Source organism: Sceloporus occidentalis, unplaced genomic scaffold (assembly GCF_023333645.1).
Source record: "Sceloporus occidentalis isolate IW3139 unplaced genomic scaffold, rSceOcc1.0.p SCAF_5, whole genome shotgun sequence".
Taxonomy (NCBI): Eukaryota; Metazoa; Chordata; class Lepidosauria; order Squamata; family Phrynosomatidae; genus Sceloporus; species Sceloporus occidentalis.
In genome coordinates, this window is record NW_028316985.1 from 79,679,268 (window position 1) to 79,691,855 (window position 12,588).

General features: G+C 38.0%; 1 protein-coding gene across 2 annotated transcripts in view; it reads left to right on the forward strand.

Moving 5' to 3' along the window:
* Positions 1–12,588, forward strand: part of CERK (ceramide kinase) — a 46,750-nt gene that overhangs the window by 14,097 nt on the left and 20,065 nt on the right. Inside the window, exons 2-5 of one of the 2 annotated variants that reach the window (XM_089524459.1) lie at positions 1,737–1,850; positions 4,039–4,161; positions 6,452–6,577; positions 10,990–11,053. In XM_089524459.1, coding sequence (XP_089380585.1) covers positions 1,737–1,850; positions 4,039–4,161; positions 6,452–6,577; positions 10,990–11,053 — 427 coding nt within the window. The remainder of the gene's footprint in view (positions 1–1,736; positions 1,851–4,038; positions 4,162–6,451; positions 6,578–10,989; positions 11,054–12,588) is intronic. The other variant, XM_089524460.1, reaches the window with a different exon arrangement.

A 12,588-nucleotide genomic window follows, 5' to 3' on the forward strand; every position in this document is an offset into this window, starting at 1 on the left:
TCAATTGACTCTCATTGTGACAAAGCATCTACAGCAAAAATTCCTAAAATAACCATCATGTTAGCTTTCACTGGTTAGCTTTTAATGGTTTCTTCATCAGGCACAGATAGTAAAAATCATTTAGCGGGAGCTTAGTTTTTGCTTAAGATGTTGTTTAAGATGGTCTTGAGGGAAGGTCACTGCAAATAGAGGCCATAACCCTTATTGGCTTTAAAAGGTGTTGAAACAAAAGCAATAAACTAAATGCAATAAAATTTCCTTCTCCTTTAGCAGATCTTTGAGATCTCAGTTTATCTGTGTCCTTTTGAGGCCAAAACCACTTTGAAGGCAGCATACAGTGAACCTTGGTAGACTTCCTCCACATCCGTAGTGGAGATTACAGTAATTCACATTCGTAATCTGCCAATTAAAGTCAGTTTCAAATTACTTTACTTGATTCTGAAAGTAAAAACTTCAAAGTTAGTCCCAGTCAGTTAGCTCCCTTTAGGTTATGAGTCTCCTTTTCTAGCAGCCAGTGGTATCATTCAGCCAGTGGTTGTTAAAATTGTTAAAAGGCATGGAGAGGTTAAAAGGGGAGCCAGGAGTCGTGAAAAGAAGCGGGAGGAAGAGACCAGTGCAGACCGGGAGGACAGAGAGATGAGAGAGTCACAGGGAGGGAAAAACTAGTTCCCCCAGAGCCACAAGTGAGAGCTGGGGACAGGAACCAGTTATTAATTATTTTGAATGGCACCACTCTCTGTGGCTATATACAGAATCCTAAATAAATAAATATAAAGTTTTTAATATGGAAAAACATTGGCCATAGAGCAAAATACAACAAAATCCAAAATATGCATCATGATGATACCTTTATAGAGCCAACAAAAAGGACAAAATACATCACCTTAACTTTTGAAGCTCACTGACTTCTTCATCTGGCATTGATGGTAAATCCTTTATGGGGAAAGGGAGAAGGAGTTAGCATCATATTTTCATTTATGGTTGTCTTTATTATGATGATGCCAAGCAGCTTTTTAAAATGTATCTTTTCAGAGCCCTCTGGAAATGTTATTCCGAATGTACAAGATACAGGAGACAACCTACTTTAAAATATTAATGTGTTTTGATAGATTAAAGTTTCCTCAAATTTGCTTCTTAAAATAAACTACCTTCTTATTCACATTTTCTTTTATATTAAAACAGGGATGGACAGAGAGTGGCCTGTAGACCACATTTGGCCCCAGGATCCCTGACCCAACTCATTTTCCAACAAAATTCATCCTGTTCATCTTCTAAGAAAAGGCTTCTACTGACTTAAAATGTAGGAAGGCAACATTTAAATGGCAAATTCTACCCCACAGTATAGGAATATGATGTACCTTGGGCATAGTTTTTTTGTCAGGGAAATTTAACGAAGGTCCAAGAAAGGGGAAGAATGATGACTGGACTCTTAGAAGTTGGCCATCCCATAGGCCTGTTACAGACAGCCAAAATAAAGCTGCTTCGGGTCTCTTTGGAGGTATGCTATTTAAATGATGCAAGAGTCCGGAGGTCGCGCCAAAGCCACACTCCATTCCTAAGCACTGGAGTGCAGCTTTGGTGCAGCTTCTGGATTCTTAGGATGTATTTAAATAGCATACCTCCAAAGAGACCCAAAGCAGCTTTATTTTGGCAGTCTGTAACAGGCCATAGTTAGAATCAAAAGAACTGTTATACTATATATGTCTATTTTTCACAATGGTGATGTGTTTTTGCAGAAAGTTGTGCTGTGCCCACATCGGAAATCATTGCTGTCGAGGAAACAGAAATTGATACGAAACAATCTAAAACAGCGAAATGGCAAAAAATGTCAAAACCACATGCATTCACAGGTACTATACCACCATCATTTTTACAAACTATTTCAATTACTTATAAAGATGTGGTGATCCTTCTATGTGTATAATGCAGGGCATGTGGCCATGTTTGAATGTAATGCTAAGCTATGGTTTAATGTTATAAGAAGAAGCCACAGCTTACACAATCATCACACTCCCTCTCCTTCTTTAGTGTTACCTTGAGTAAGAGGGTAGTTTCTGACCCACTATGGTTTGACATTACATTTGAACCCAGAGAAACAGTACAGTTACTTTTTGTGCTAAACTGTAGTTACAGTAGTTAAAAATGGAAGCAGACACTTCTAGTCTATTCCTTGTGGTCACACTGAAAGAGGAAGGGTGTGTGTGCAAACGAAAGGTTCACATATTTTCCCCCTGCAATAATAAACCATAGCTTATCACTGTATTTGAATGCAGCAAGTGAAAACATAGGTTTGAAATTTCTCTTTTATTTCATTTTGTTGTTTCTGTCACATTTTTCATTGGAATATGTGTGAGATAGAATAAAAAAAAGCTGTCTAGTTATGAAATCAGGGTGCTTCTTTCTGTAGATTGGGTGAAAACAGATAGCTATACATACTATATATGTGCTTTAATATTAACATTACAAGGGATGAAGAGTATCTTATCACTTTTCCTTTTTCCTGGATTTCTGATAAAGTACAATATGTGGTAAAGACCATGCAGATGACCCACATGCAGAGATTATATGGCCACTGGAGTTAATGACTACTTAGTCTGTAATCCTGCTTCGATACATTGGGAGAGGCGTGGAAACATAAATAATAATAATAATTATTATTATTATTATTATTATTATCACTTGATAAATGGTTATCTCCATCTGTTAGGCTTTGGGGACAGAGGTTCCTTTGTCCTTCCTTCCACAGCATCCCTTCACCTTCCACCTAAAAGACTATTTCCACTGCGGAAGGCATGGCATCATAGACTCACTTCTGCCAGAACATCCCCTTCTGCCCCTCTTTTTGCAAAATAGACTTTCACATAGTACTTTAAGGGAAATTTATTGTTTTTAATATTTTATATCTTACCTTTAGACTCCCAGTGTCAAATGTCTAAGCATTGCATTTTCATTGAACATAATAGTTAGCCTAAAGAAACAGAGAGACACAATGTGTTTGTTTCATACTTAAGTATTTAAAAAAATATCAATAATAATAATAATACTATAAACTGAGGTCATAGTTATATGCTTTGCAGGGTTTACTGATGGCTTAAACGCTGGAATGGCTTTTTGAAAACTAAGAGGATGAGTAAATCGCTAACCTATTTGACCTATTAAATTGTTCAGACTGCCTTCTTTGTTTTATCTGCACTTTAAAATATACTGATGTATATTTTCTATAAATGGCTTTCCTAACAACAAATTATCCCTCTTATCCAGAGAAATAGAAAGAAAGATTTGATTTAAGAATATAACATTTTCAATTTGGTAAGCAATGTCTGTCTGAGGCAAAAAGAAAACATTTTAATCTTTTTCTTTTTAAAATTAATTGTGAATAAGTATAGTTTTACCCTTTACAACAGTGATGTATCAAATGAACATTGTAGGGGCTTCATATACATTGTAACATGCAGGTATGATTTTTTGTGAATTGCATGCTTTTTAATGATAATTGACCATTGTAGTTAAAGTCACCAGTGTACATTTTGAAAGTTTTTCCAGTTATGGAAAATCTAACACTCATAAAACCTAGAAGGACCCTGAGTCAGCTTTATAATATCAAATTTTAATTTGGAAACCCCATTCTTAATTTGGTCCCCAAACCTCCCAGAAACACTGTAGCAGCTGGGAGCCTACTAACTAGGATGTCAAATCTTGCTGTGAACTGCAGCACTAGGCAAGCATCATCTTATTTGTCATTGCTTCAGGCCTCCATCTGCTCTATGGAGACAGCAATGCTGATCTGCTCTCTAGGAGTGATAGAAGGTTTAGTCTGCAATCTATATCCACTGACATGGGAGAAAGCCTCTATGAATTCAATGTGATTTATTTCTGAGAGGACATGTTATTGAGTTAATGTATGAGGAGTTCTTCAAACAGTGCCAAACTTTATGTAAATGTAAAGTACCATTGAGAGTTAATTTCACAGTATGTCTGAAAATTCTTTGTTAAGCAAACTCTGACTCTCTCATGTGTATTATTTTTATTTTAATATAGTGTACCATGTGAAGAGGGCACAAAATCACTGCTGGCAGTGCAACGATGTGACATTCTGGTGCATTGACGAACATCTTTGTAATCGGTGGATACTCGCACTAAAGGAATTACTTGATTTACAGAGTAAGATCTAGAAGAAGAAACTGGTCTCTCTGCTTACTTTTCTTGGGCAGAAAAGCAATGGGGAGCAGGCAGGTGAACTCAAACTCCATGTGGCTTACCAGCCAAGAGCAGCAAGGCTCTTACACTGCTTCTGCCTATATGTAGTTGAGTGTATAAATTGCAAGATGGAGGGAACTGCATGGCTCAGTCCTGGTAGCATTTCTCTAAAGTAAGCACACTCAGTCACTTCTACACTGACTGGCATGCACTTTACTAGAAAGTGTGAGAGAATATTTTCTGTCTCCAGTCTTCCCACTGTGGCAAATACAATTCTTAAGTTTCATCTGCATTAATGAAGTAACACAAGGATTCGTCTTGACAGCAGGAAAAGTTTAACAATGAAGAGATTTAACAAAAGGGTGATGGGCTTCCCTTTGGTACAAGAAGCAGCTCCTGAATAGGAAATTCCTTTCCAGAAGGAGAACTTATTTATTTTAGAAATGCATTGCATTTTTTCTCCACAAGTCTGTACAGTACAAGAGTTCCAATAAAAAGGAAGACACATATTTTACAAACTGCATACTTTACATAGGTTTTTCTTCAAACTCTAGGCTAGGAAAACCAAACTACATGTCAGAATCTCTGGAATATGTTTTCAAAACATTTTTAATAATAGAGCAAAACATTTTTAATAATAGGCATAAGCAGAAACAATTGCTACAAGACCATTTGTAATACACTAAAAGTAACATTAAAGCTAAATTCCATTTTTATTTTTATGTAAGTTGAAGAAAACAGAGGGAAAGGCTTCTTTGCAAATTTCATCATGGATGTCATCTCTGTCAGGCCTTTGCCTTGCTTTCAATTAACAATACAGACGCCATGGTTTTCCTATCTGCTCTTTTCATTTACTCCTCAGCTATTCATGATACTCTAGCTCTGGCTTTAGTGAACTGAGTATTGAGTGTGATTAAATAAGGGGTGGTCAAAAGGTAGCCTCTGTGTGCTCCCAAGTCTGTTTTTGAGGCACCCAAAAGCTCCCACCAAGAGATGTGAGGAGTGTGCGTTTTCTGTGTTCAACACACATGCACACACCTCCTATACTGTTTTAATACAAGAAAATACTATTTAAATCAGAGAATCCAGGAATTAGTATGGGAACCTTAAGGTGTAGGGACATCTTTAGGTTATTTAAAACCAACAGGTCACATCAAAATTTATTCAAAAGTTCATTTAGATTAATACTATCTTTCAAGTCTTTGAGGCCAAAGATCCATAGGTTATCACATTAGATGAGAGACTCTGTCTGAGGGTGGTGGGATTAATCCCATTTGTGTACAATGATATTTTGGATATTTCCTAGATGTATTTTTGTACTTATAAGGAAAGCTTTTGCTATCAAATGGTACTGCTCACATCTCCCCTTCCACCAGGAATGCAGGAAGCATTAACTAAAACAGTGAAAGCTAAACTGCTTTTAAAGAAGTTAATTTTTAATTTTGCAGAGTTTTATCATACAATTTCAGTTATCTGGTTTAAAAGATAGAACCTATGAGTGCTTATGGTTTCTATGACTGCAATTAATGGATCTGATAAGTACTTTTAAAAAGGAACAAAGGTACATTTCAGAGGATCATTCAAATATTTTATTATTTTTTTCTCACTCTGCTCTGCAACAGGATTCTGGGGAAATGTTAGTACATGCTGTCTGCTTCAGCTGATCTTTTTACTAAGTAGGACATTTGACCCTTTCTGTAAAGTTCAGTACTCTGGGATATACGCTAAGTTAGAGGAAAAATAAAGTTACCACAGTAGTCAGTAACTACAGAGACACAAAGATCAGAACAGGGAACAATGAACTGAGATCAAAATAGGCCATGAATACTAACACTGAAGACAATGACCCCAAAAAAGCAGCAAGAATACACCAGAGTCTGAATTTTAGGAGAGAAAATGGGTTTTAGGGTTGGGCTAGACTAGATTAGAAACTAAGGGTTTTTTGGAAAGAGTTAGTTGAAATAGGGAAGGAAATTCATTTCAAAAGGTATTGGTAAGAAACACAAGCCATAAAGTTGGGATTGGCCCTAAACTGAAAAACAAGAGGATTTAACCCCAGTTTGTGGGAAATATTTGGTACCCATAATAGCAGTTTTTAATCCATTAAAGTAGTTGTTTAAAAACAGTTTGGACTCACTGTCATCATTTGTAATGGCCATGTTATTATTCTGATCATGTTAATATTTATATGTATAGGAAGTAAATAAATGTTATAAACTTTTAGCTAACTTTGTACCCTTTTTCACTTTGGCAGCCTCTAGACCAAAGCACTTGCTTGTATATATTAATCCCTATGGTGGAAAGAAACAAGGAGAAAAGATATATGAACAAAAAGTAGCTCCCCTCTTTAGTCTGGCTTCCATCACCACTGACGTCATAGGTGAGTTGTGTGGAATGATTCACTTTTAAAATTATGTATGGCAGACAGTGTATTTAAAGTAACCTTTATACTGTGTGTGCTTTAGAAAGAATTGCTTTGAACTCAGCTTTATTATTTTGCTCTATCAAAATGTTGGTGGTTAGTGATGACGAGATGTTTCGTCTCTGTGAAATGTGGAAACACTATATAAAGATGGAGAGTAAGATCTTTGAAATAAAAAAAGACCAATGGTAAAATAATAATAATAATAATAATAATAATAATAATAATAGTATCCCACCTCTCCAAGCAGATCAGGCAGCTAACAATAAGAAAACACCTTTAAAACACAATAAAACAGTTATCATCATTATATCCCAATCCTCCCATACCTACCCATCTACAATAAAATATAATTAAATATTAAACATTTGTTAAAACAAGGCAGAGGCAGCTCTGGACAGTAGTGGATGCTTGATGGAAATAATTAAAAAATTACTAGGATGTTAATCTGGGAAGGCCCGCCAGAAGAGATACATCTTGATTGCCTTTTTAAAGCATTCAAGACTGGTCATATGTTGGATCTCCTCCGGCAGGCTGTTCCATAATTTGGGGGCGGCAGAAGAGAAGGTCCTCTGAGTAACCACAGCCAACCTAGTTCTCGCTGGCTGCAGTAAGTTTTTGCTAGAGGACCTAAGTGTGCAAGGAAGATTATATGGGAGAAGGTGATCCTGTAAGTAAGCTGGACCCAAGTCATGAAGGACCCAAGCCATCTAAATCCCATTTCACTTCACTGGGTCTACTGTAAATATGAGTAAACTTAGTGTGTTCCTTCTCATGGAGAAATATTTTGGCTTGTCTCTCATGGGCATGATGGCCACAGTCTGGCATGAGCTTGGGCATGTTGGAGCCTGTTGGTTACAGTACTCTTAAGAGTGTCTAAATGTACTACATGGTGACCCTTAAATTTAAAGAGTGCTTATTTGATTGTTTAAAACTCTGTTATTGTCTGTTGTAAAGAAAAAAGAGGCAGATATTCTCCTGAGGGCCAGTTACTTGTGGCCAACCTGATGCTGTCAGTTTTCTGGAAGGGACATGCTCCCATCTACAGTGCTGTTCAGAAACCATAACAGAGTAAGGATGGGGAACATTCTGGCCTCATGCCATTCCTACTAGCCATAATTAGCAGTGTGAAGGTGGGGAAGATATCAGAGAGTTGTAGTTCAGTAACACCTGAAGGGCCACACATTTTCCATCTCTATAATACAGACATGGCCTTTCACTTAGATTTCCCATTCAGTCTGCCTGGAAGACTGGAAGATTAAGCAGCGCTGCTTGAAATCTAGCTTCCCCCTTTCCGTGGACACCTATATTTTGAAGTAGCTCCTCGGACCTTTCAAGTAGTCAGTTAATGTATATTCTACACACACACACACACACACACACACACACACACACACACACTTACTTTATATTAAATACATGAATACAAACATATAAACAGTAGATTAAGACCATGTCACTAGCGGGGGGGGGGGGGGAGATACGTCTGATGCTGGACACACATCAGATCTCTTGATTCCACCAGGTATGGTGTGTGCCATACTCCAGTCCTCCACTGCCACTCATAAGCAGCATGAGGACATTAAATCAGCAATAGTACTAGCCATCTGATTCAAGTATGATGTAAACTGTATCCCTCAGGTATGTGTCCAATGAACATCCACCCTAAAATATAATACAAACCACTTGAGATTTCTATTTATCTGAATTACAACTAAAGCTCAAGTATTGCAAAACAACCACTTTCACAAAAGCATCATTGATCAGTGCTTCAGTCTCTCCTTCTCTCAACACAAGTTATTGTTGTCTTCTCACTATGCTGAGAAATGCTCCTAAGAGATTAAATAACTAAAGGGCTTTTTGAAGGAAGTCATTTTTATACACTCAAGAGATTACTTTTAGAAAGCAGCAGTGAAAATCCCAAGCATTTTTCAGTTCTTCTCAATTTTGGCACTCAAATACATTCTGAGTCAGTGAGACACTCCATATTCCAGTGCTGTTGTAGTTTTCTTTTAGAGTAGTAGAAAAGAGTAACATTTCCATACTTGGTTCATCTAATACAGTTGGCCCTACACATTTGTAGGTTTAACATTCATGGATTTGATTATTTTCATGTTTGTCCATGTCTGAAAGGCAACCATGCTCCCACCACCCACATGGTCAGAAGGGTACGCACATGTCCCTTCTCTGCCCTGGGCTTTTTCCCTACAAAGAAAAAGACCCGGATGGAGCAGCCGGGAAGGGCATATGCTCCTCCTCCTTCTCTGTGTTGTGTTCCTAACCCCCGCAAATGTGGAGGGCAAACTGTACAGCTGTTTAATGTTGAATTCCTTAATTCCCTGTAGTAATGATCTGTTTTCTCTTCTGAAATAATGTGGGGAAAACACAGTTAACAACTGGAATTAGCAAAAAAAAAAAAATCTTTTGAACCTGTTGCCTGTTGTGAAGCAGAGTACAGAGAAAGAGGAAGAGATGACATCAGGAGCTCTATAGCTGGTAGGAACCTGGCACAATAACTACAGGACAGGTTCCATCATATACACTGGAACTGGGAAATCTTTTTCCTTTTAGGTAATTGAAGCTATAACTCCCACAGTCCTTTAGCAAAGGTTATGCTGGGTAAGGGTGATGAGGCTTGTTGGCTGAAGCATCTCAAGGGCCAAAGCTTTTCCATTGCTGATAGAAGCCAAAATTGTAACATTATCACACACACCACAGTTGTAGCAATGTGGATTATCAGTGTAGTTTCCCACAGGAGGTCAGTATAGTTCTGTGTTGCATCATTTAATGGACAAATAAGGACCATCCAGCCAAGAAAGATTCTAGAGAAAATTATGCAACAAAGTCTGTAAGTACATAGAAAAGGATGCTGTAGTCACTAAAGGTCAGCATGGGTTTCTTAAAAATAAGTAGTGCCAGCCTATTTCTTTTTTGATAGGGTTACAAGCTTAGTAGATGAAGGGAATGCTGTGGATGTAGCATATCTTGATTTCAGTAAGGCCTTTGTCAAGGTCCCCCTTGATATTCTTGAAAAAAGCTCACAAAATGTGGACTAGAGAATGCTACTGTTAGGTGGAATTGTAATTGGTTGACCTACTGAACCCAAAAGGTTCTCATCAATAGCTTCTGTTCATCCTGGAGAGAGGTGACTAGTGGGGTGCCACAGGGTTCTGTCCTGGGCTCAGTGATACTTGGATGATGGAACAGAGGACACACTTATCAAATTTGCAGATGACTCCACTTAGGAGGCATAGCTAATACCCCAGAGGAAACCATAAACATTCAAAGTGACCTTGACAGATTAGAGGTGGGCCACAACTAAAATGAATTTCAACAGGGAGAAATGTGAGATACTACACTTAGGCAGAAAAAAAGTGAAATGCACAGATACAGAATCGGTGGCACCTGCCTTGATAACAGTACATGCAAAGGGAATCCAGGGGTCTTAGTAGGCCACAAGGTGAACATGAGTCAACAGTGTGACACGGTACTTAAGAAAGCCAATGCGATCCTAGCCTGCATCAATTGGAATATAGTGTCTAGATCGAGAGAAGTAATAGTACCATTCTATTCTGCTTTGGTCACACCTCACCTGGAATACTATGTCCAGTTCTGGGAACAACAGTTCAAGAGAGATATTTACAAGCTGGAATGTGTCCAGAGGAGGGTGACCAAAATGGTGAATAGTCTTGAAGGCATGCCCTATAAGTAGCAGCTTTGGAAGCTGGGAATTTTTGGCATGGAGCAGAGAAGGTTCAGAAGTGACATGGCAGCCATGTTTAAATATTTGAAAGAGTTTCATATTGAGGAAGGAGCAAGCTTGTTTTCCTCTGCTCCAGAGACTAGGACAGGGAACAATGGATTCAAACTACAGGAAAAACTATTCCACCTTAAAAATTAGGCAGAACTTCCTGATGGTAGGAGCTGTTCAGCAGTGGAATACACTGCCTCGAGTGTGGTGGGGTCGCCTTCTTCAAAAGTTTTTAAACAGAGGCTGGATGTCAGGAGTGTTTGATTGTGTGTTCCTGCATGGCAGGGGGCTGTACTGGATGGCCCTTGTGGTCTCTTCCAACTTTGTGAGTCTATGAAGCATATCTGTATTGAACATCTTACATAAGAGTGCAGAACTGAAGTGTGATCTGACACAATTCAACTTGAGCTATTGGTTTTTCAGTCTGCTACCACCTGACATTTATTGCTGGTTTACTTGTGATGCCTTCTGGGCCTTGGGTACTTGCGCGGTATTCAACTTGTGAAGAAAAGCAACAAGAATCAAAATAATCATGAACAAGAAAAAATAATTCTATTTCTCTGGTATTTATTTTAGTGTCTTAACTAAATTCTGTCTTCATTTTCTTACCTCCTTATAGTTACTGAACATGCCAATCATGCTAAGGATAATTTATTAGAAGTCAATCTAGATAAATATGATGGGTAAGTTTTTCCTCTCTTTCTTGAATTAATTTCTTTCAGAGAGAACACATAGACCACAAGTGCTCTATTTTTATTACAGTAGTCCCTTGCTATCTGCCCCCCCCCCCAATGAATAGCAAAAAACACGGATGCTCAAATCCAATTTTTTTTAGTTTTGATTATTAAAAGGGTATTAAATCAAATCCATTTTCCCCCAATGGTACACATGCACACCCATTTAAAAAGCTGGGGCTTGCCGTCCATAGAAGCTCAGATCCACAGATGGCAAGTCTGCAATTAGCATGGGCGCACTGTATATAAAAGGGGGTGTTCATTCCCATAAGAGCAGCCCATGTGTGACTACTTTTAGATTGTAAGACTGAGGGCAGGGAACTGTGATTAAAAATAATAATTGTAAGCCGCCCTGAGAGCCATTAGGGCTGAAGGGCGGGATATAAATACCTAAATAAATAAAAAAAATAAATGAACAGCCACAATTTCGTGTCCACACCTACTTCACAGGATGATTGCAAGGAGATGAGAAGATGATCCATATATTTCCTCACCTTGAACTCTTTGGAAGATGGGTGGGCTAGAAATGTAATAAATGGGCAAGCAAAGAAAATAGAAACAAAACCAACCAAGCAGAAAAACAAGATTATGATTTGAGCATTAGAGTAAAGATGGGACTTAATTTTTGACACACTTACCAAAAATGAACACAACTGGATCAAATGAAGTATTTATTTCAGCTGGATTGCATAGTGAGCTATTTGAATGAGTGCTACCATTGCTTTCAGATTGTTTTGGTAGGTTTGTGAGGAACAGTGATGGCTTGATTATTGCTTAATGAATTAAAAGCCCCTCCCAGCCAATAAAATATGAAGTAAAATTGTACAATACCTGTCAACTGTGTAAGGAAACATTTGCATGTCTATATTCCTCACTAGTATACCCCTTAGTAAATGTAGCAATTTGTAAGGATTCTTTGGAAAGGAAAAGATATATGCCTTGCACAAACAGTCACTTAGACTAATTTCCATTTTGACGCTGTGTCTGTAGATACTATTTATAACCTGTCACAGCTTTGAGAATCCCTAATCACCATCCCCAGTTCTGAGAGTTGTAATCTAAACATTAACTTTTCCAAACTGCCAAAACTATATGTAAACCAGCAGAACTGATCCTTGCATATAGCCAAGCCCATATGTTGCTTAAGTAACAAGGAATCTCCCACTGCCTAAAGATCTTATTCCACATTCTGAACTGGAGCTTCATTCACTTCTGCAGTCCCTGTTCATACAGAAATTAATTAAACTGCCAGCTACTCTGGTAATGTAAGAGGTTCTGACAAAGTCACAGTTCTTTGGACGTTAATCCTTTCCTAATTACTATAACACTGAGTCAAATAATATTAAGATTCCAATTACCCTGGGTATGGAGATGGTTTCAGGAAGGGACAGGCTTCTTGTATCATTCGGGAAGCTCAGAATATATGGATATTATAACTGTTATAGACAGATTGACAGGTGGTTCCAAGCAGACAAATTACCATC